Source organism: Cherax quadricarinatus, chromosome 6 (assembly GCF_038502225.1).
Source record: "Cherax quadricarinatus isolate ZL_2023a chromosome 6, ASM3850222v1, whole genome shotgun sequence".
Classification (NCBI taxonomy): Eukaryota; Metazoa; Arthropoda; class Malacostraca; order Decapoda; family Parastacidae; genus Cherax; species Cherax quadricarinatus.
This window is the reverse complement of record NC_091297.1, coordinates 65,948,893-65,974,465: the sequence shown is the minus strand read 5'-3', so window position 1 is coordinate 65,974,465 and position 25,573 is coordinate 65,948,893. Positions and strand designations below refer to the sequence as shown.

Genomic DNA, 25,573 nt, shown 5'->3' with positions numbered 1-25,573 from the left:
GTGACCCATCATCCCTCCCCCCACTCACACAACACAGGTGACCCATCATCCCTCCCCCCACTCACACAACACAGGTGACCCATCATCCCTCCCCCCACTCACACAACACAGGTGACCCATCATCCCTCCCCCCACTCACACAACACAGGTGACCCATCATCCCTCCCCCACTCACACAACACAGGTGACCCATCATCCCTCCCCCCACTCACACAACACAGGTGACCCATCATCCCTCCCCCACTCACACAACACAGGTGACCCATCATCCCTCCCCCCACTCACACAACACAGGTGACCCATCATCCCTCCCCCCCACTCACACAACACAGGTGACCCATCATCCCTCCCCCCACTCACACAACACAGGTGACCCATCATCCCTCCCCCCACTCACACAACACAGGTGACCCATCATCCCTCCCCCCCACTCACACAACACAGGTGACCCATCATCCCTCCCCCCACTCACACAACACAGGTGACCCATCATCCCTCCCCCCCACTCACACAACACAGGTGACCCATCATCCCTCCCCCCACTCACACAACACAGGTGACCCATCATCCCTCCCCCCACTCACACAGCACAGGTGACCCATCATCCCTCCCCCCACTCACACAACACAGGTGACCCATCATCCCTCCCCCCACTCACACAACACAGGTGACCCATCATCCCTCCCCCCACTCACACAGCACAGGTGACCCATCATCCCTCCCCCCACTCACACAACACAGGTGACCCATCATCCCTCCCACCACACACACAACACAGGTGACCCATCATCCCTCCCCCCACTCACACAACACAGGTGACCCATCATCCCTCCCACCACACACAACACAGGTGACCCATCATCCCTCCCCCCAACTCACACAACACAGGTGACCCATCATCTCTTCCCCACTCACACAACACAGGTGACCCATCATCCCTCCCCCCCTCACACAACACAGGTGACCCATCATCCCTCCCACCACACACAACACAGGTGACCCATCATCCCTCCCCCAACTCACACAACACAGGTGACCCATCATCCCTCCCCCCACTCACACAACACAGGTGACCCATCATCCCTCCCCCCACTCACACAACACAGGTGACCCATCATCCCTCCCCCCAACTCACACAACACAGGTGACCCATCATCCCTCCCCCCACTCATACAACACAGGTGACCCATCATCCCTCCCCCAACTCACACAACACAGGTGACCCATCATCCCTCCCCCCACTCACACAACACAGGTGACCCATCATCCCTCCCCCACTCACACAACACAGGTGACCCATCGTCCCTCCCCCCATTCACACAACACATGTGACCCATCATCCCTCCCCCCACTCACACAACACAGGTGACCCATCATCCCTCCCCCCACTCACACAACACAGGTGACCCATCATCCCTCCCCCACACTCACACAACACAGGTGACCCATCATCCCTCCTCCCACTCACACAACACAGGTGACCCATCATCCCTCCCCCCACTCACACAACACAGGTGACCCATCATCCCTCCCCCCACTCACACAACACAGGTGACCCATCATTCCTCCCCCCACTCACACAACACAGGTGACCCATCATCCCTCCCCCCACTCACACAACACAGGTGACCCATCATCCCTCCCCCCACTCACACAACACAGGTGACCCATCATCCCTCCCCCCCACTCACACAACACAGGTGACCCATCATCCCTCCCCCCACTCACAAAAAACAGGTGACCCATCATCCCTCCCCCACTCACACAACACAGGTGACCCATCATCCCTCTCCCCACTCACACAATACAGGTGACCCATCATCCCTCCCTCACTCACACAACACAGGTGACCCATCATCCCTCCCCCCACTCACACAACACAGGTGACCCATCATCCCTCCCCCCACTCACACAAGACAGGTGACCCATCATCCCTCCCCCCCACTCACACAAAACAGGTGACCCATCATCCCTCCCCCACTCACACAACACAGGTGACCCATCATCCCTCCCCCCACTCACACAATACAGGTGACCCATCATCCCTCCCCCACTCACACAACACAGGTGACCCATCATCCCTCCCCCCACTCACACAACACAGGTGACCCATCATCCCTCCCCCCCACTCACACAACACAGGTGACCCATCATCCTTCCCCCCACTCACACAACACAGGTGACCCATCATCCCTCCCCCCACTCACACAACACAGGTGACCCATCATCCCTCCCCCCACTCACACAACACAGGTGACCCATCATCCCTCCCCCCCACTCACACAACACAGGTGACCCATCATCCCTCCCCCCACTCACACAACACAGGTGACCCATCATCCCTCCCCCCACTCACACAGCACAGGTGACCCATCATCCCTCCCCCCACTCACACAACACAGGTGACCCATCATCCCTCCCCCCACTCACACAACACAGGTGACCCATCATCCCTCCCCCCCCCTCACACAACACAGGTGACCCATCATCCCTCCCCCCACTCACACAACACAGGTGACCCATCATCCCTCCCCCCCACTCACACAACACAGGTGACCCATCATCCCTCCCCCCCACTCACACAACACAGGTGACCCATCATCCCTCCCCCCACTCACACAACACAGGTGACCCATCATCCCTCCCCCCACTCACACAACACAGGTGACCCATCATCCCTCCCCCCACTCACACAACACAGGTGACCCATCATCCCTCCCCCCACTCACACAACACAGGTGACCCATCATCCCTCCCCCCACTCACACAACACAGGTGACCCATCATCCCTCCCCCCACTCACACAACACAGGTGACCCATCATCCCTCCCCCACTCACACAACACAGGTGACCCATCATCCCTCCCCCCACTCACACAACACAGGTGACCCATCATCCCTCCCCCCACTCACACAACACAGGTGACCCATCATCCCTCCCCCCACTCACACAACACAGGTGACCCATCATCCCTCCCCCCACTCACACAACACAGGTGACCCATCATCCCTCCCCCCACTCACACAACACAGGTGACCCATCATCCCTCCCCCCACTCACACAACACAGGTGACCCATCATCCCTCCCCCCACTCACACAACACAGGTGACCCATCATCCCTCCCCCCACTCACACAACACAGGTGACCCATCATCCCTCCCCCCACTCACACAACACAGGTGACCCATCATCCCTCCCCCCACTCACACAACACCGGTGACCCATCATCCCTCCCCCCACTCACACAACACAGGTGACCCATCATCCCTCCCCCCACTCACACAACACAGGTGACCCATCATCCCACCCCCCACTCACACAACACAGGTGACCCATCATCCCTCCCCACACTCACACAACACAGGTGACCCATCATTCCTCCCCCCACTCACACAACACAGGTGACCCATCATCCCTCCCCCCACTCACACAACACAGGTGACCCATCATCCCTCCCCCCACTCACACAACACAGGTGACCCATCATCCCTCCCCCCACTCACACAACACAGGTGACCCATCATCACTCCCTCATTCACACACACATTGAAAACTAACCCCATCACCAATCTGAATACTCATGACATTAATTATCCTCAATTTAGGAATATCATGACACATGTCACTTGAGGAAAGATTATTTACAACATGGATGTTACAGGACGACCAAAATCACAATACCTTAAATAAGAGTAACACAATGTGAATATTACATTTCAAAACACATGTATACAACTACAAATAAAGTTGGTATTAACTTTAATGGCTTAAACTTATTACACATTAATTGCCCCCCCTCACCCCGAAATAATATGACCGTTATCACCAACTTGTTGACTAACATCTTAACTTGACATATGAATAAACCTAAGTGGTAATTATATAAGTATTGTTGAAATGGTAATACGAAAGACACAGTACATTTAATAACAATATTAACATAAGGGAAACATGTCCAAGTCTTACACATTGACACTTCAACCAGGTTAAGATACGCTTCTAGTGCTTAACAAGTCCAGGAACATTGCCACAATGAAGTTCAACCAATCCTTAATCACAACAGCGTATCTAAGGCTCACGCAGGCGCAGACAGCCACAACTATGCATGTGCCGTTACACATCCCATACGCACAGGTTCATATACATTCGCACGTTACATTATTCCAACTCTCTCGCCACACTAAAGTCGCACACATTCTTTGCAACTGTCAACCCCAAGGAGGCGACCCCGTATCTACCCCTGACATCCCATCCTACAGTAGCATTTACCATCCCTACCCTGCCGCTCCCACCTGATTTACAAATCTAATAAAACCCCTAATGTAACTTCTCTGTATCCCTCTGAGAAAGCCCCCTCCCACCTTCTCCCATAAATTTCCCTGTTGCGGCACAACGTTTTATAAAACGTAACCGCTAAAATCCGCCACTTCACCTCACTAACCCCTTTCCCCCTCATTCCCCACGATATGTATATATAATCTACCATAATGTACCCCACAGCCCTATTGATACTCTCATTCAATCCCCCCCACGTCAAGACTTAAAGCTCTCAGAACAGAAATCCCTTTACCCCCAAGCTTACGGAGATCATTGTCCATTTCACTTCTGGGCTGAGTGGACCTACTGCGCAGGCGCTCCTCAGTTACCTGACAGAGGTGGTGCGAGGAGGTGGTTTTGTGCCTCGGCTGACAATACAGGAGAACGACTGTTGTCAACATGGCGGTTAGTCTTAGATGCCGGATCAATACTGTTGGTATTGAGCTCCTTCGAGGAACAATTTCGCCTAGTTCTGCGCAAGTCTTATTGCCCAAGATCATCAGAGAGGCATACGGCATTCAAGATGGAGAATTATATGGGGTTGCTTTAAACGGTGCCCATTGAATTTTTGTAAAACTGCTTTCAGCAAAGGTCTAGGAATCGTTGGTCAACCGTTTTCAGGACGTGAGTCTTGACGTCACACCAGCTGTCCGTGTGAGAATGATTGATGTTTCAAGGCATTATACGTGGATCAAGTTACGCAACGTTCCCTTTGAGGAGGACGAGGCAGATATAAGAAAAGTTTTCGAGAAATATGGGACAGTTCATTTCGCCCAGCATGGTATGTGGGTGGCAGGTGCCTATGCAGGTCTGCCAGAAGGTACTTTTAACCTGAAAATGACTTTGAGACACCCCATACCGTCCTATGTTTATCTCCAAGAATTTAGGATGCTGGTCATGTTTATGTATCCTGGGCAAAGACGTACGTGCTGCCTATGTGGTGAGTATGATCACATAGCAGCGACTTGTGAAAAGCAGAGACGTGTGCCTGGACCTGAGGTGGAAGTCGCCGCCCATGCTTCAAAGGAGGCAGGTGAGGATCAACCATCGGAAGGAGGGCGTGGTGTTTTGTGGAGATAGTGGATCAGGCACACAGGACTGGAGGTGAGGTTGAGTTCCTCCACCAGTTGCCTGGCCTGGAGTCTCCTTCAGTGGATAGTGATGAGCAGAAACAACAGGAGGAAGTTTTTGAAATAGAGGAGAAATTGGCTGAGGTTTTGAAGACTTTGTCACCGCCTGAGGAGGATGTTACATCTGAGGGAGGTGTCGTTGGAGAGGCGTTGCTTCCAGTTTGTCGGAGACAAGAGATTTTGGGTATTGATGGTGTGATGGAGTCGTCACTGGAATCAAAGCATTGTAAGGTGGAGGTTGAGGTTCATCGTGAGGCATCCCCGGACCAAGATATGGAGGACGTGACTGTCACGAGGAATAGGGTTGCTACGTCAGACTCTGATGATGTCCTGAAGCCAGCACAAAGGCCTGGGATGCAGACTGGAATGGAGGGTGAAGGTAGAGGTGTAGGTGGTTGTGGCCATGACAGAAGGCACCGGAAGAAGGTGTCAAACAGGAATACAAGCTCTGGAGTTGAAAAGAGTGATGAGAGGAGGCAGGGGTGGAAAATTTAAAAGGCCTTAGATGTATGACTGTAAATGTTAATGGCTTATGTAGCAGTATGAAGAGAGAATGGCTTCGTACGTTTCTGAATAAATCTAGAGTGGATGTAATGTTCCTTCAGGAACATAATTTTAAAGAGGGTAGGGTGTTGGAGGTGGCAGGTTCTCGAGTAGTCACCCTGCCATCTACCCGTTTAAAAGGTGGTGTTTGTTTTGCAGAGAAGTGAGGGGGAGGGAGGGTGCTGCATGTGGATAGGTGGTGGATGGGCAAGCATGTGTCTTTTGTAAGTGTGTATGTGCCTGCAGAGAATAACATACAGGTAAAGAAGGAATCTGTGTGTGAGGATCTTGTGTATTTCTTATGTGCACTGCTGGAGGTGGCAATAGTTGGTGGGGACTGGAATTGTGTAATTAGGGTAGCTGATGTGGAACCGAAAGGGGCAGGATATATGTCTGTGGCTCTCAGGGAATTGTTAAGAGATGTTAGATTATGTGATGTGTTTGGGAGGGGTGTGGGAGACAGAACATACGTTCGTTAGAAGAGGGTATGCAGCGAGACTAGATAGAGTGTACCTTTCTCAGGGAGTAGATGTAAAATCTTTCAGTACTATTGAGGCCACTATGTCGGATCATAGAGCAGTGGTGGTGGAGGTAGGGTAGGGGGTGTTCTCGGAAATATACAGAAGTTGTATAAGAATGGTATACAATACCGACAAGATGAAATTAACAGAAGTTATTGGAAATTAAACATAAGTGTGTTGAGTGATGAGGAGGGGTTGGAGGGATTTTCTGTCCTATGGAGGGAGCTTAGTGAGGAAGAACAGGGGTGGACGACATAGTGACATGGTGGAATTGTGTTGCTAAGGAAAGGATTAGAAAGTTTTATGTGAGGGAGGGTAAATGTATTAATATTTTAAAATATGGGCTTGCGAACTATTTAGAGGATAGGTTAAGAGATTGCTATGGGCAGGGGGCAGTTAGGGGCAATTTTCCTATGGACGAAATAGTTGAAATAAAAGGGAGACTGACAGTGTTACAAAATAAAAGGTTTCAAATGGTAAGGGTGCAGGCAGGGGTAGAAGAGGTACTTTAAGGCGACAAGCCATCTGCGTGTGTTCTGCGACATCAAAAGCAAAGGCAGGCAGTGACAGCTATCCCAAGTTTAGAAGCACATGAGACGGTGGGGATTTATAGAGCTGGGCAGGAGATAACCACGAAAGGGATGTGTGCATATGTGGATGCATGGTATGAGGAGTATTGGACAAGGTGGGTGACGTGGCTTTAGACTAGGCATGTACTTATGCAATGTGTAATTTAGGGAACAACGACAGAAAGGCATTAAGTGGGGTTATTACGGCAGAGGAAATAGAGAACGTGTTAAGGGGAATGAGGATGGGTAAAGCTCCGGGTATTGACGGTCTCCCGGTTGAATTTTATTTACAACATTGGGCGTTGATAAGGGGATTCATAGTTAGGTTATTTAATCGAATGAAGGGGAAGGGTGAGTTGGGAGAGAAGCAGGCAACAGCAGTTGTAGTGTTGGTCCTGAAGGGCAAGGGGCAGCCCACCCGCTGGGAGTACCAAGCCATATCACTATATGCAGACTATAAGGTTTTTGCAAAAATCTAGGTAATAGGTTTAAATGTGTTGTGGGGAGGGCGGTTTCGAAATCTCAGTTTGTGCTGCCTGGAAGGTCGATGACTGAAGGACACGGGATACTTTGAAGTTTTGTGGAGTCAAAAGGAGAGGGTGGGGGGCGGCTTTGATGGCTCTAGAATGGCAGGGAGCTTATGATAGAGAGGAAAGGAGAGCTTTGCAGGCTATACTTAGGAGACAGGGTTATGGGGAGGAAATAGTCAATTGGGTAAATACATTGTATAAGGGGGCTAAAATGAGGGTACAGATTAATGGGTGTATGGGGAAGGAGATTGCAATGGGCAGAGGACTTAGGCAGGGATGCCCCATGTCCCAGATATTGTTTGCATGTTTCCAGGACCCCTTTTATAGAATGGTGGAACATAGTTTATGTACTAAAGGTGAGGGAAGGGGAGGAGGGAGGGTCTGGCAGGGATTAATAGGCTATGTAGATGATACAACTGTTCTGGTACATGACGGGATGTCAATGAGAGTTTTGGATGATGTTGCAATTGTTTGGAAGTGCCACGGGAATGCAGGTAAACAGTGAGAAGTCAATGGTCATGGGGTTGGGTAATTGGGTGGGGGGGTGAGATGTAATGTTGTTAAAAAATGGGCGGTGTCTTTAAAGATTTGTGGTATTATTTATAGGGATGACATGGTTGCGGCATGTGTGGAAAACTCGGATAGGTTGTTGGAAAGGATCGTGGGGCGTCTAGGTGTTTTGAGACCACAGCACCTAATTCTTGTACAACGAGTGATAGTCGTAAATGTTTTATTGTACAGTAAGGATTGGCATGTCACAGCTGTTCCCAGTTACAGGGACAGTGATTGTTGGGATTAAAATGTGTGTTTAAATTTTTGTGGGGTTCAAGTTGTGATTGGTTAAGGAGAGAGATTGTAATGTTACCTGTACGTCAGGGTGGGTTGGGGTTGATGGATCTGAGAAGGAGGGCTAAATGTGTGTTTGTTAAATGGGAAGTTTTGCATGTGGGTGTGAAGGCGGGGCAGTTGGATGGGATACATGATAGGCTGGGTATGTGGTATGGAGGTGTGGAGTTGCAGGAATGTAAAATCGTTTTGAGGGCTTTGATGCTGGTTAAGGAACTGAGAAATGTTCGAATAAGGGTTTTGTGTAGGCTGCTGGCGGGTAGGTGCATTGTCCCAGTTGAGGGTTTGTTTCCCATGTATATGTGGAAGAGCATTTGGTATAGATCTAGTAAGCTGAAGTTAAACCCTAGGGCACGTGAAGTGATGTTTCGTTTTCTGCATGGGATCCTTCTGTCAGGAGAGATACTAAGAACCAGAAAGGTTGTAGAGGGTGGGGGGTGTGGTATCTGTGGAGGGGATGAGACTGCGTTCCATGTAGTTTACTTTTTTGAAGGGTTAGAGGTGGTCAGGTGCTGGTTAAGTAGGGTGGTACAGAGGGTGGGAGGCTGTGGGGTGTCGGTTCTGAGAGCTTTAAGTATAGATATTGGAGGACTAGATGAGGGGGTCATAAGAGCTTTAGATTATATCATGGTAGATTATATATATATATCGTGGGTGATGAGGGGGAGGGGGGATAGTGAGGAGCAAAGGCGGGTTCTTGCCATAACGTTTTATCGAACTATGTGTCGTAACTGGGAATTGTGTGGAGGGAGGTGGGATCAGGTTTTCTCTGAAGGATATAGAATGATAATGCTAGGAATTCTCGTGAATCTGTGAATAATAATGAGTGTGTGTATGGTAAGTGGTTTTCTTTTTTTTTGTTAGTGGTTTACATAGGTAGAGAGGAAGTCAGGGGGTTACAGCGGGCTCGTCTCCTGGGGGGGTGAGAGTGTTGTGAATGTGGGTATGGACTGGTTTCCAGGTATTTATAAATGCTTTATGCTCAGCCTTGAGGTTTTCATGCCACATGTGGATGTGGAGCTTGACGGCTCGATATAATCTTCATAAGTTTTGTCATGAATGAAGGTGTAATCTCGAAGGATTTTTGTTTATGTATTTTTGGAAGAATATTTTGGTCGTGTATGACACGATTCTTGAGTAATATGTTCTTCGAGTCATGGAGTGCTTTTTATTTTTAGTTTGTATTTTTGATATGTGTTAGGTGTTTGTATGTTGATATATACTTATATACTGCTTTGTTTTGTGCATATCTGAGCATATGTTTTATGTGATTTTTGAAACATTTTTTTTCTGTATATTCCTTTCTTTTGTAATAAGCCTTTGTCATATGCTAAGCTTTATATAAAACTTTTATATATGTTGGTTCTGTTTCATTTAAAGTTTATATAATTTAGGTCATAACCCTGGTACCGTTCTGCTGTTAAGTGCTATGTTCTTGATGTAAGTTTTTGTTGTATGGTAAACAGTTATATCTAGCGAGTTTATACATGCAAACCTTTTGTGTCAGATATTTTTGTATAGGGTTTTTTTTGTAACAGTCAATGAGTTTTGATTTGGAAATTATGATGTTTTTCTTTTTATGTCTATCTATTATTTGCTCTTATGTAATCCTGTATTAGTTTTAAATAAAATATAAAAAAAATATTATGGAGCACCCTACTCAACCAACCCCTGATGCTACCCATCCCCTCACAAAAATATATGACATGAAACGCCGACTCTTCACCTTCACATATTCCCCTCCCCCTCGACCATCCGTCTATCCCTCAGAACCGTACCCAGCGGCAAAATGCCGTGCAGAAAACGATACATTACGTCATGTGCTCGTGGTTGTAACCTCATCCTACTTAACCTATTCCATATACTTCCCCATGTATACATGGGGAAAATTCGCTCTACAGGCGCCACAACCCTCCCCACCAACGATCGACACATTGCACCTATTTTGACCTTCCCCGGATCTCGAACCCACGCCATAGCCCTCAAAACAGTTTCACACTCCTGCAACTCCACTCCTGAATACATTCGTTTCAATCTTTCATGGATCCTGACCAGACCCTCCCCACCCACACATTCCCTCACCACCTCCCTTTTAATGAAGACACATTTGACCCTCCACATTAAGTCCAGCAAATCCAACCCCCCCCTGCCACACAGGTAACATTACCACGTCCCTTTTAAGCCAATCACATCCCGAACCCCACAAGAATTTAAAAACCCTCCTAAGTATGTCTCCTATCCCTGTCCCAGTTCATGGGAACACAGCTGCCATGTGCCATACCTTACTATACAATAAGACATTAATAACAATGGCTCGCTGCACAAGGGTCAAATGATATGGCCTCAATGCACCCAATCGCCCCTGAATCCTATCCACCAACCTAATCAAGTTTTCCATGCGTGCCACAGCCAGATCGTCTGCATACATAAGACCACAAATTTTTAAAAAATTCACCCGCCTCCCCACGACTGAACTACCCCACTCAACCCTCCCAGCCCAAGCTCCTAACCCCATGACCATGGACTTTTCTGAATTCACTCTCATACCAGTTGCATCCGAGAACAATTGTACTACCCCATCCAAGGTATCCATTGACATCCCCTCCCTAACCAGAGCAGTAGAGTCATCTACATACCCTATTAAGACTGGCCAAACCCTCCCAACTCTACTCCCTTCATCCCCCCTATTGCACATACGCTTCTCCATCCTATAAAAGGGGTCCTGTATGCATGCAAATAAAAGTTGTGACATAGGGCACCCCTGTCGAAGTCCCCTTTCCATTACAATCTTCCCACCCAATCTCCCATTAATCTGTACCCTCGCCACTGCACCACGATACAATGCATCTACCCATCCCACTATTTCTTCCCCAAACCCCTCTCCCCTGAGGATGGCTCTCAATGCTTCTCGTTCCACTCTGTCATATGCTCCCTGCCACTCTAAAGCCACCAAACCCCCCCTCCCCCTTTTGCTTCCACGAAATCCCTTAGGAACCCATGTTCCTCCACCATAGACCTCCCTGGCAACCCAAACTGAGTTCTCGATACTACTCGACCCACTATGCATTTAAACCGATTCCTCAAAATCTTGGCAAACAGCTTATAATCTGTGCATAACAACGATATTGCCCGGTAGTCCTTAAGTGTATGTTGCCCCTTACCCTTTGATACCAATACTACTACAGCCGTTGCCTGCTTCTCTCCCAACTCTCCCCTCTCCTTTATTAAATTTAATAGCCTAACCAAAAAAACCCTCATTAGCTCCCAATGCTGTAGATAAAACTCTGCTGGGAGTCCATCGATTCCCGGATCTTTGCCCTTATGTATTTCACTTAAAGCCTTCCATGTTTCTCCCTCAGTTATTTCCCCTCCCAACGCTTCCTTATCACTGTTTCTCAACTGACATATCACATTCTCACACACCTGTTTTAAAACCCCAGCTCCGACCCCATCCCTTTGCCAATACTTTCCATATCACTTGTCCACAAACACTCCCATTCCACCTGTGGCATGTATAACCTGACCCACCCTATACCCACTTACCGACTCATAACCTCCAACCATGGAATAGCTGTTGCCTGCTGCTGTTGCTTTTGTCTTTGCAATACACACGATGATGGTCTATCGCCCCATAACACCTCTTCCATGCCTGCCATTACCCTCACCGCTTGGAACCTCTCATTCTGTACCTTGTGCAGCCTCCCCTTAAGTGCCAATATGTCATCCATAGGATAAATACCCGCCACCGCCCCCTCGCATAACAACCCCTTAACCTGTCCTCCAAATAGTTGGCCAGCCCATATTTTAAAGAATTATTTCGTTTCCCTTCTCTCATGTAATATTGCCTAATGTGTTCTTTAGCCACACTATCCCACCATGATACCACATCCTCCATCCCATGTACCTCCCAACTTAACTCCTCCCAGAGTGTTGTAAATCCCTCCAACCCCTCTTCATCTCCTAACACACTCGTATTTAACTTCCAATAACCCCTAGAGATACCCACTAGTGACTCCCATCCCACTTCTGCCACGACCGCCATATGATCTAAATAAGCTACCTCTGTGTGGAAAAACTTTACAAAGACCCCTTGAGAAATGTACAACCTATCTAACCTAGCCGCATAACCCCTCCTCACGAAAGCATGCTCTACCTCCCACACTCCCCCTCCAACTGCATCCCTCAACTGAATATCCCTCAAGAGGGCTCATAAGGCCTCCGACATGTGCCCCGCCCCTTTTGGTTCCGCATCAGCTCTCCTGATAACACAGTTCCAGTCCCCACCAACGATGGCCACCGCAGGTAAACCACTTAAGAAGAAAACTAGGTCATCACACACAAATTCCTGCTTTACTTTCACATCGTTCTCAGCTGGTGCATACACACTAACAAAAGTTACCCTCTGCCCCATCCACCACCCAGCCACATGCAACACCCTTCCCCCTCCTCCCCCTCCTCCCCCTCCTCCCCCCGTATCAACACAAACGGGCTCGCCTCCCTGATCAATATACCCACACCACCTTTCAGACATGCAGATGGCAGAGTCATGACCTGCAACCCCGCCCCCTCCAGCTCTCTCCCCTCCTTGAAATTGTGTTCTTGCAGAAACACTATATCAACCCTATATTTACACAGAAACATTCGAAACCATTCCCTCTTCACACTATTACACAGTCCATTTACGTTCACAGTCATACACCTAAGGCCTCTTTATAGTTTCCAACCCTTCCTCCTCTCTTCATTCATCCCAGGGCCTCCTGCCCCAGAGCCAGCACAGGGCTTCACACCATGAACCTCCCCCCCCCCCGCCTTTCTTGCGATGCTTCTTATCCTGACTACCTCGACAATACTCTTCCTTCCTCCCAGACCTCTGCGCCGGTGTCAGGACTTCATCTGAGTCTGACGCTGCCGCTCTCTTCCTCGTGATGCCCTCTACTCCCATGTCGTCTTCCGAGGATCCTTCATGATGAACCTCAACCTCCACCATGCCCCGTTCCATGGAACACCGTGGCATCTCACACTTACTGCATGTCCCGTCCTCCCTGCTATGGGTTTTCTTCTTACACCTGCCTCCTCAGGCATCGCCGTGTCTCTCACCAGCTCGGGAACAACTTCCTCAGCAGGCGGTGTCAATGTTCTCAACACCTCCTCAAGCTCTTCCTCGAGCGCAATTACCTCCTTCTGCACTTGCACTTCTACACTCTTCTCCTGCCTTGTAACAGTTCCTGTTATGGTACAGTTTGCTTCACACATGCCAGTCTCCATTATGATCCTTCACCATTTCACTCCACAAGCGCCCACGGTCTTGCTTTCGCGTGGGGCTCTCAACAATGGCTTCCACACTGGTAACTGGTACTTCACCCATCTGTACAGGCTCCCTCCTCAGATTCACACACACTACTGCTATATGGTTGTATGCCCCGCATGACCTGCACGTATGCATCTGTCCGGCGTACAATACCAAGACCTGCATCCTGAAGTCCTCCAACACGATATAGGATGGGATGGGATGTCTCAGAGTCATCTTCAAGGAAAATGTTCCCTCCAGACGGCCCGTGTAGGCGCCAGTTGCCCACTTGCCCTGTTGTGCCAGATGTACAATCCCATATGCCTCGAAAACTCTCCTGATGTCGGCCTCATTAGCCTCAAACAGGACGTTACGAATCTTGACCCGTGTAAAGTGGCGGGATACGTCGATCAAATGCACCTTGACAGTTGAAGTGGCGTCAAGACTCACATCTTAGAATCTCGTCACCAATGACTCGTACACAGACGTGGAATTCAGTTTGAAGACGATCCTGTATGCCCCATTCAGGGCTATGCCATATACCTCCTCATCCTGTACGTCATACGTCTCGCTAATGATGACTGGGAGTAACACTCGTGCCGATGTGCACTAAATTGCCCAGCAGATCAGCTCAATCCCAACAGTATTCATGCGACGCCTCACACTGGTTGCCATGTTGATACAAGGTGGCTTACCTGAATGAAAAGCAGAGGGGTGCAGAGCACAACCGCTCTCTACCGCAGTCAGGCAGCAAATGAATAAATTAGATTGTTCAAGAAAGAAGTACCCCATTAACCCTTAAATGGTCCAAACGTATATATACGTTTTTTCAACATCTGAAAATTTGTAAAAAAAAATGTAGATCTTTTTTTTTTTTTGTTTTACATGTGAAAATGTGTAAAAAAACTTTTATCTACTTTTTTTTTTGTTATATTTGAAAATATGTAAAAAGAAGTAGATCTACTTTTGTAGCACTACGAATTTGAACGTCGATCTGTTTGGACCATTTTAGGGTTAATATCACACAAGTTCGATTCATCCCGAGTAAAGAGTGAGTGATTTAAAAATATGGAACACTCTACCTGAACGTTCCCTGTTTGAAAACTGCTACTACAATGTTGTTGAAATTACCTTCCGAACTTCATGTCTATTTATGGATAATAAATATAATCGTCAACTTTAACTTGCCTCACAGATTCCACTCAGCATTCATATTCTATATTTCTACCCTATATTTTTTATAGGTAAAGTTGTTAGTGGTGTTTTGCGTTACTGTCCCTTTGTATTACCATTGCTGTTTTAATGAGCAGAGTATTGTTGCTTTGAATGTTTAACGTTGGCTGATACCCCAGGTGTAAGCCAATGTTAGTAAGTTTGATTCCTCTGAGTCACAGCAAGTGTCAGCCATTACTGCAGAACTTGAACTACCTGGATCAGATGAACACTCTGCATATGTAAATAATCCATTAACAGAACTGGGCTTGAATATGAATGCATTGCACAGATAAACAGTTATTTCAGTCATTGCTTTATCATCTTTGGATTTTGCTATACCTTGTCATCTTGTTGACCTGTGTTATTTTGCAAATGCTATGTGAATGTGTCACCTCACACTATTGTACCATACTGTGTAAATAAACTAGCAGTTATCTGCATATTTAATTACTTAAAAAACTGTGTTCATGTAAATTTAGTTAATTTGATGATTAGACTTTAAAAGTTGTTGTGCCTGACTGTGTCTTATTACATGATTGTATGTCAGTTTATTTACCTGTGGATCAGTTGATATTCTACATTGATTTTTCATATCCTTTTCGAGTTCTGGATTTTAACAACTGTTTAAATACTTCTTATTCTTTTGTTTATAATTTCCTCTGGAGCCCATAGACCACCTGAATAGTGATTACTCGATCTGTTCTGATTCTCATTATGATCCAATAAGATTCCTTATGCTTTCAATATGATCTAAGAGTATATGTTTTCTTGTACTACATTCTTTTTGCACTGTATAGAATCTTTGCCTGTTATTCACCTCTGTAGCTTCTGCCAGTCCATTCATCTTGTATGCATTAGGTTATCTGCCAGTGTGATGAGGACGTACTGCACATAGCGTAATGTGAGCTGTCAATGGTGTGTATGTAGCATTGTTAGATGATACTGTTTCATGGTTTAAAAATGTCAGTCACTGATGCTGACCTCTAGTCTCAGACCCCGGCTTGTCTGCAGGACATAGCCCAGTCAGCTTGTAAATGCCAAGCTGAGAGGATACACTGATGATAACATTTACATATTTCTCTAAATGCACCCACAATGTTTCTGACACCAAAACCACAACATGTATCATTTGCATCATGTACTTGTAGAAATAAAGATTATTATTATTATTATTATTATTATTATTATTATTATTATTATTATTATTATTATTATTATTATTTTTAACAAGTCGGCCGTCTCCCCCCGAGGCAGGGTGACCCAAAAAGAAAATACTTTCATCATCATTCAACACCTTCACCTCACACATAATAGCTGTTTTTGCAGAGTTGCCCAGAATACAACAATTTAGAAGTATATACGTATAAAGATACACAACATATCCCTCCAAACTGCCAGTATACCAAACCCCTCCTTTAAAGTGCAGGCATTGTACTTCCCATTTCCAGGACTCAAGTCCGGTTATATAAAATAACCTGTTTCCCTGAATCCCTTCACTAAATATTACTCTGTTCACACTCCAACAGCTCATCAGGTCCCAAATACCATTCGTCTCCATTCACTCCTATCTAACACACTCACGCACACTTGCTGGAAGTCCAAGCCTCTCTCCCACAAAACCTATTTTACCCCCCTCCCTCCAATCTTTTCGAGGACGAACCCTAACCCGCCTTCCTTCCCCTACAGATTTATACACTCTCCATGTCATTCTACTTTGATCCATTCCCTCTAAATGACCAAACCACCTCAACAACCCCTCTTCAGCCCTCTGACTAATACGTTTAATAACTCCACACCCTCTCATAATTTCCACACTCCAAATTTTCTGCATAATATTTACACCACACATTGCCCTTGGACAAGACATCTCCACTGCCTCCAACCGCCTCCTCGCTGCAGCATTTACAATCCAAGCTTCACACCCATATAAGAGTGTTGGTACTACTATACTTTCATACATTCCCTTCTTTGCCTCCATAGATAACATTTTTTGTCTCCACATATACCTCAATGCACCACTCACCTTTTTTCCTTCATCAATTCTATGATCAGCCTCATACTTCATAAATCCATCCGCTGACACATCAACTCACAAATATTTGAAAATATTCACTTTTTCCATACTCCTCCCCAATTTGATATCCCATTTTTCTTTATCTAAATCATTTGATACCCTCATCACCTTACTCTTTTCTATGTTCACTTTCAACTTTCTACCTTTACATACACTCCCCAATTCATCCACTAACCTTCGTAATTTTTCTTTAGAATCTCCCATAAGCACAGTATCATCAGCAAAAAGTAACTGTGTCACTTCCCATTTTGTATTTGATTCCCCATAATTTAATCCAACCCCTCTCCCGAACACCCTAGCAGTTACTTCTTTACAACCCCATCTATAAATATATTAAACAACCATAGTGACATTACACATTCCTGTCTAAGACCTACTTTTACCAGGAAGTAGTCTCCCTCTCTCCTACACACCCTAACCTGAGCCTCACTATCCTCATAAGAACTCTTTACAGCATTTAGTAACTTACCACCTGTTCCATATACTTTCAACATCTGCCACATTGCTCCCCAATCCACTCTATCATATGCCTTTTCTAAACCCATAAATGCAATGAAAACTTCCCTACCTTTTTATCTAAATACTGTTCACATATATGCTTCAATGTAAACACTTGATCTACACATCCCCTACCCACTCTAAAACCTCCTTGCTCATCCGCAATTCTACATTCTGTCTTACCTCTAATTCTTTCAGTAATAACCCTACTGTACACATTTCCTGGTATACTCAGTAAATTTATTCCTCCATAATTTTTACAATCTCTTTTGTCCCCTTTCCCTTTTTATAAAGGGACTATGCACGCTCTCCGCCAGTCTCTAAGTACCTTCCCCTCTTTCATACATTTATTAAACAAAAATACCAACCACTCCAACACTATATCCCCTCCCCCTGCTTTTAACATTTCTCTCATGATTCCATCAGTTCCAGCTGCTTTACCCCCTTTCATTCTACGTAATGCCTCATGCACCTCCCCCACACTCGCATCCTGCTCTTCTCCACTCCTAAAAGATGGTATACCTCCCTGGCCTGTACTTGAAATTACCGCCTCCCTTTCTTCATCGACATTTAAAAGTTCCTCAAAATATTCTCACCATCTACCCAGTACCTCCGTCTCCCCATCTACTAACTCCCCTACTCTGTTTTTAACTGACAAATCCATTCGTTCATTAGGCTTTATTAACTTGTTTAACTCACTCCAATTTTTTTTCTTATTTTCATTAAAATTTCTTGACAGTGCCTCTCCCACTCTATCATCTGCTCTCCTTCTGCACTCTCTCACCACTCTCTTCACCTTTCTTTTACTCTCCATATACTCTACCCTTCTTATAACACTTCTGCTTTGTAAAAACCTCTCATAAGCTACCTTTTTCTCTTCTATCACACCCTTTACGTCATCATTCCACCAATCACTCCTCTTTCCTCCTGCACCCACCCTCCTATAACCACAAACTTCTGCCCCACATTCTAATACTGCATTTTTAAAACTATTCCAACCCTCTTCAACCCCCTCCACTACTCATCTTTGCACTAGCCCACCTTTCTGCCAATAGTTGCTTATATCTCGCCCGAACTTCCTCCTCCCTTAGTTTATAGTTTATTATTATTATTATTATTATTATTATTATTATTATTATTATTATTATTATTATTATTATTATTATTATTATAGGTTCTGCATGAGTTTTCGTAGTAAGTACTGCAAATTATATGTATACATTTGAATAATTAAAAACTTTTGAAAAAATATCAAACCATATGAATAGACAATGTCAGTGACCATATTAAATTTATACAATTAGCATTATTAATTTGTATTCATTTAAATTTTAATTAGAACTGTGCCAAATAGTTTGTGAAATAAAAAATTGGTTTATTATATTATAAAGGCCAGTAATGGCTAGATGAGATGTTCTTAAGAATTTGTTGAAGACATAGTGAAATATGTGTGTGTCTGGACAGTGGGACTTGGTGTGCGAGAAAGCGCTTCTGATACCGCTCTACCAGACCATCTACACTGTGGGTTGCCTCCTCGGCTCCATCCTCGCCGCCTACGTTGCTCACAGGTGACCTGACCCTTATTATTTCACCTCTGATAAAAGAAAACGAATGACACAGATTAATTTTCGAGACTGCCTTTACTTGCATGTTTAAATATATTTGCTCTGAATAACTTCTGCAGATTCATCTAAGTGTCTAATAGTGTTAAACAGCTTGTTGGGCATTGTCAGGTTTGGCAGACGGTGGGCAGTGCGGGTGGGGGCACTAGGCACTGTGTTGGGCACGGTAGTGTTCCTGACGACACCATGGTTGTACCTCCTGTTGGCCTCTCGCTTCATACTGGGGATCACTGTCTCCACCATGATCTGCCCATCCTTCATGCTCTGTGAGTGCTCTCCTGGGCCAAAGTCCCTTGACTTGGGCTCACTCAAACCATTCATTAATTTCCTAATTAACTCCTAGTTAATTCACTGAAAGTTCTACCTTCTGTTGACAGCTTCGTCACGAAAACTTTGATGCTGAAATTTGGAACCTCCAGTCTTCCTTTTCCTTAGTTCTTTATTTATGTACTTTGTAGCTTGTTTTGCGAATATATATATATATATATATATATATATATATATATATATATATATATATATATATATATATATATATATATATATATATATATATATATTGGCAGTTTGGAGGGATATGTTGTGTATCTTTATACGTATATGCTTCTAAACTGTTGTATTCTGAGCACCTCTGCAAAAGCAGTGATAATGTGTGAGTGTGGTGAAAGTGTTGAATGATGATGAAAGTATTTACTTTTTGGGGATTTTCTTTCTTTTTTGGGTCACCCTGCCTCGGTGGGAGACGATCGACTTGTTGAAAAAAAAAATATATATATATGTATATATATATATATATATATATATATATATATATATATATATATATATATATATATATATATATATATATATAATAATAATAAATGGGGTCCACCTCTGGTGTAAATTGTGGGACCCATCACAGCCTCGGAGAACTGGATAAAAAGTCTTCAAGGAAGAATATTTGGATTTCTTCCTGAAGCCATTTGAATATTCCACTTTCCCTACCACCACATCTTTTCATTCTTTTTTTTTACCAGTAGGAATATTTTATTACATAATATGGCACAGAAGAATTAAGAGATACATTGTTGATATAAAGGTGGCATATACGGTACATGATTTTACGTGTGTATCACCGATTATAAGGCGAAAATTTCATCCAGCTCCTCAGAGCTGGGGCGTGTGCCCAAAATACAGCAGGCATTACCCCTTTGAACAGCCGCACTGAGCCGCTGGAGATCCCTAGTTACCCTGATGAGTCTTTTTCCCAGCTCCTTAAGGAATTTAGATGCACCCTTTCCCCATGAGCCAAGTGTCTCTGAGCCTATGGGAACAAACATAAAGTGATGGGTAAGTTCTCCATATTTTCTAGACTTTTGGGACTCCCTGAAGCTGGCGGCTGCCCCTCCTTCCTCCCTGGTGTATTGGAGATAGGTATCAGCCAAGGTAGATGCACATGTATGGTCCCACACCACCTGCTTCCCGTCTGTCCAGGCTTGAAGGGTGATACCATCTGGATGCTTCTAGCTGGCATTAGATCTGCATAGCTGGGGTGGCTCCCTTCATGCTGGGCACCCGGCTGTTGTGAGGCTCCTCTTGATAATGTTATTAACCTCCTCATGTCTTGCAATCTTTCCCTCGGATATACAGCACACAAGACCATGGTACACGAATCGGTCTGCTGCTTCACTGCCACAAATACATCTGTGTTCTAGATAAATAGTTCAGAGAACCAACACGTTGATAAATTAGACACATGTGCAACTCTTGCATATCTTTACTGAGGAAACGTTTCGCCACACAGTGGCTTCATCATTCCATACAAAGGAGAATCATGAAGAACGGGAGGAGAATGAGGTAATCAGTCCCTCAACCTTGAGTCGACGTGGTCAGTCCATCAATCTTAATAGAATACAGCATACGTGCAGAGAAGTCGGTTGTATACCGTAGGCAGGAGAGGTGCAGCAGATGTAGGTGGTGTCACATTTGTTCAATGTGGAAGTAGGTCGTGCCCAAGGGTTAGGCAAGCAAAGAATTCCCAAGTAATAATATACCAAGAAGTTGCAGTGTCTGACAGGATTGTGCATAAATGGTTCAGAGAACCGACACGTTGATAAATAAGACACGTGCAAATCTTGGGTATCTTTATTGAGGAAACGTTTCGCCACACAGCGGCTACATCAGTCCATACAAAGTAGAATCGTGAAGAACAGAAGGAGAATGAGGTAATCAGTCACTCAACCTTGAGTCGATGTCGTCAGTCTATCAATCTTGAATAGAATACAGCATATGTGCAGAGAAGTCGTATATATACCGAAGGCAAGGGTTGGCACCGACCACTAACCCAGTCTAAGGGTAACTGTGGATGGTGACACCTATTCTACTCAGAGACCTCTCTCCCTGCCTTGGTTGCTCCCTTGCATCATTGCACAGCTCCTGATGACGCACTTAGAAGTGTGAAAATACTTGAGCTAAAGATTTCCACCCCCCTGTGGCCTGTCCTTCAAATATATATATATATATATATATATATATATATATATATATATATATATATATATATATATATATATATATATATATATATATATATAAGTAGTAGGGAAGGCAGCTGTAAAATTTCGCACCTTTGTGCTAATGACCCTGACCTCACCCTCGACCACCTCACCCCCACCGCACCCCCCTTCGACCCTCCCCCTCGCCCCATCTGGACCCTCCCCCACAGCTCCTGCCATCCATGTCTACTCTATGTGCCCAAGTATTCCTTCTCTACATCCTTGGATCAAGACCTCCCTCTCCATTCCCCATCCCCCCAAAAAAATCAATTTTCTTATAATATCTAACTCCTCGGATCAACACCTCTCTGTCACCCACATCTCCCCCCCCCCACTCCCATCTCTCATCCACTCTTTGCCCAAATGTTCCTGCTTCACTTCTTCAGATCAACACCTCCCTCTCCATCCTCTCCCCCCAAAATTTAAATTTTCTTATATTCTCCACTTCCTCGGATCAAGTTTTGAGGTTCCCCCTATGGGTATCCCTCCCACTTCCATCTCCCCATACCCTCTAAACCCAATATTTCTCCTCCACTTCCTTGGATCCCCCACAAAAAAAAATCCTTTTTCTTGTATTCTCCAACTCCTCGGATCAGCTTTTTCTCGATATTAATAATATAAAGATTTGAGCTACCCTCCATCTTCCCCCCGACCTCCCACCACCCACTTCCATCTCTCATACTATCTAATCCCAATATTCCTGCTCCATCTCCTTGGATCAACTTTTTCTCGATATTAATGATACAAAGATTTGAGCTACTCTCCATCTCCTTGGATCAACACCTCCATCTCCCCCACACCTCCCACCACCCGCTTCCATCTCCCATACCCTCTAAATCCAATATTTCTGCTCCATCTCCTTGGATCAAAACCTCCTTCTCCCTCACCCCCACCCTCTAAACCCAATATCCCTGCTTCACTTCCTCATATCAAGACCTCCCTCTTCAACTCCTCGTATCAACACCTCTCTCTCACCCACACCTCCCACTTCCACCCCCATCCCAAAACCCCTGATTCACCTCCTCGGATCAAGATCACCCTCCTTGGATTAACTTTTCTCGATATCAATAATACAAAGATTTTCCCTCCGCTTCCTCGGATCAAATTTTTGGGTCCTCCCTATGCAGGTCTAAACAAGTAACTTTCTCGCACACATGACGTCACCCCACCTGTGTTTACTCAGCGGTCAGTGACGTCACGTGATGACCTCACACACACACACAAGCCAACAGGTTAAATCAGGTCTGTCACCATAACAACCTCAACAACCCACAACTTATAACCTTTTTTTTTCGGCATCTCAAGTTCAACAACAATATCCACAACCAACATCATTTTCCATTTTATTTCACAATTTTTCCCCTTTCGATATAATTTTTTTCATAAATGACACTAATACACATTTTCACTCTTAACCAGGATAACCCAAATTATTCCTCATTTTGTTAATACCCACAACAATCCACATTTTTTTTTACATAATACAACAAAAGATTCTCTTGTCACGAATTAAGATTTCAATTCTATAACCTCCACTTTCTACGCACCCACTCCATAAACTACATCTGCACAAATATGCCGAGCAAGGACTGCTTGGCGAGTCTTATCTGACTGACTGACCTCAGATTCAGATATCAGGTCAGACACACCAAGTAACTCTTCTCTCTCTACCTCAACACCAACACTCATTTCTACCATAGAGAGAATTTAAGCCTAGATATGCCTACTCAATCCATTCTTTTAAAATATATTCACACATATATTCAGTAAAATTCCCATATTTCATTAAAATTCTAATACATTCCTCTTCTTACCCCTTCTGCCCACCCCGCAAACCTTACCTCTTCACATCCATCCACCCATCTCCCAACACCTCACTCTCCCTCCAACATCTCCCAACACTTCACTCTCCCACCAACATCTCCCAACACCTCACTTTCCTCCCACCAACATCTCCCAACACCTCACTTTCCTCCCACCAACATCTCCCAACACTTCACTCTCCCACCAACATCTCCCAACACCTCACTCTCCCACCAACATCTCCCAACACCTCACTTTCCTCCCACCAACATCTCCCAACACCTCACTCTCCCACCAACATCTCCCAACACCTCAGTCTCCCACCAACATCTCCAACAAGACACAATTTTCACTCATAACCCACAATTTTTCTCGTTTTAACTATTTCATCAGAAAAAGTCACCACAAAACTTACAACTTATAACCACTTTTCGATCATTTCACTAGTCACAATTTTACATATTAGGAAGTTAATACCCATACACACAGACACACACACACACACACACACACACACACACACACACACACACACACACACACACACACACACACACACACACACTGGAGTATGCAGCACCAGTTTGGAATCCACACCTAGTCAAGCACGTCAAGAAATTAGAGAAAGTGCAAAGGTTTGCAACAAGACTAGTCCCAGAGCTACGGGGATTGTCCTACGAAGAAAGGTTGAGGGAAATCGGCCTGACGACACTGGAGGACAGGAGGGTCAGGGGAGACATGATAACGACATATAAAATACTGCACGGAATAGACAAGGTGGACAAAGACGGGATGTTCCAGAGAAGGGACACAGACACAAGAGGTCACAATTGGAAGTTGAAGACTCAGATGAATCAAAGGGATATTAGGAAGTATTTCTTCAGTCATAGAGTAGTCAGGCCGTGGAATAGCCTAGAAAGTGACGGGAACCATACATAGTTTTAAGGCGAGGTATGATAGAGCTCATGGGGCAGGGAGAGAGAGGACCTAGTAGCAATCAGCGAAGAGGCGGGGCCAGGAGCTGTGACTCGACCCCTGCAACCACAAATAGGTGAGTACAAATAGGTGAGTACAGGAGGAGAGTGGTGGAACACCTGGAACGGAACAAGATTATAAATGAAAACCAGCATGGGTTCATGGAAGGCAAATCCTGTGTCACAAACCTCCTGGAGTTTTATGACAAGGTAACAGAAGTAAGACACGAGAGAGAGGGGTGGGTTAATTGCGTCTTCCTAGACTGCAGGAAGGCCTTTGACACAGTTCCCCACAAGAGATTAGTGCAGAAGCTGGAGGATCAGGCGCATATAACAGGGAGGGCACTGCAATGGATCAGGGAATACCTGACAGGGAGGCAGCAACGAGTCATGGTTCGTGAAGAGGTACCACAGTGAGCGCCTGTGACGAGCGGGGTCCCACAGGGGTCAGTTCTAGGACCAGTGCTATTTTTGATATATGCGTACGACATGATGGAAGAAATAGACTATGAAGTGTCCCTACTCGCAGTTGACGTGAAGTTGATGAGAAGAATTAAATCGGATGAGGATGAGGCAGGACTGCAAAGAGACCTGGACAGGCTGGACATGTGGTCCAGAAACTGGCTTCTCGAATTCAATCCTGCCAAATGCAAAGTCATGAAGATTGGGGAGGGGCAAAGAAGACCGCAGACAGAGTATAGGCTAGGTGGACAAAGACTACAGACCTCACTCAGGGAGAAAGACCTTGGGGTGACCATAACACCGAGCACGTCACCGGAGGTACACATCAACCAAATAACTGCTGCAGCATACGGGCGCCTGGCAAACCTGAGAATAGCGTTCCGATACCTTAATAAGGAATCGTTCAAGACACTGTACACTGTGTATGTTAGGCCCATACTGGAGTATGCAGCACCAGTCTGGAACCTACACCTGGTCAAGCACGTCAAGAAGTTAGAGAAAGTACAAAGGTTTGCAACAAGGCTAGTCCCAGAGCTCAGGAGAATGTCGTACGAGGAAAGGTTGAGGGAAATCGGATTGAAGACACTGGAGGACAGAAGGGTCAGGGTAGACATGATAACGACATACAAGATACTGCGGGGAA

General features: G+C 45.4%; 1 protein-coding gene across 2 annotated transcripts in view; it reads left to right on the top strand.

Annotated features, from left to right (window-relative positions):
• The window catches only part of LOC128692955 (solute carrier family 22 member 20), a 392,405-nt gene that overhangs the window by 169,317 nt on the left and 197,515 nt on the right, over positions 1-25,573 (top strand). For both annotated transcript variants that reach the window (XM_070081788.1, XM_070081794.1), the window contains 2 exons: positions 18,997-19,100; positions 19,266-19,420. In XM_070081788.1, coding sequence (XP_069937889.1) covers positions 18,997-19,100; positions 19,266-19,420 — 259 coding nt within the window. The remainder of the gene's footprint in view (positions 1-18,996; positions 19,101-19,265; positions 19,421-25,573) is intronic.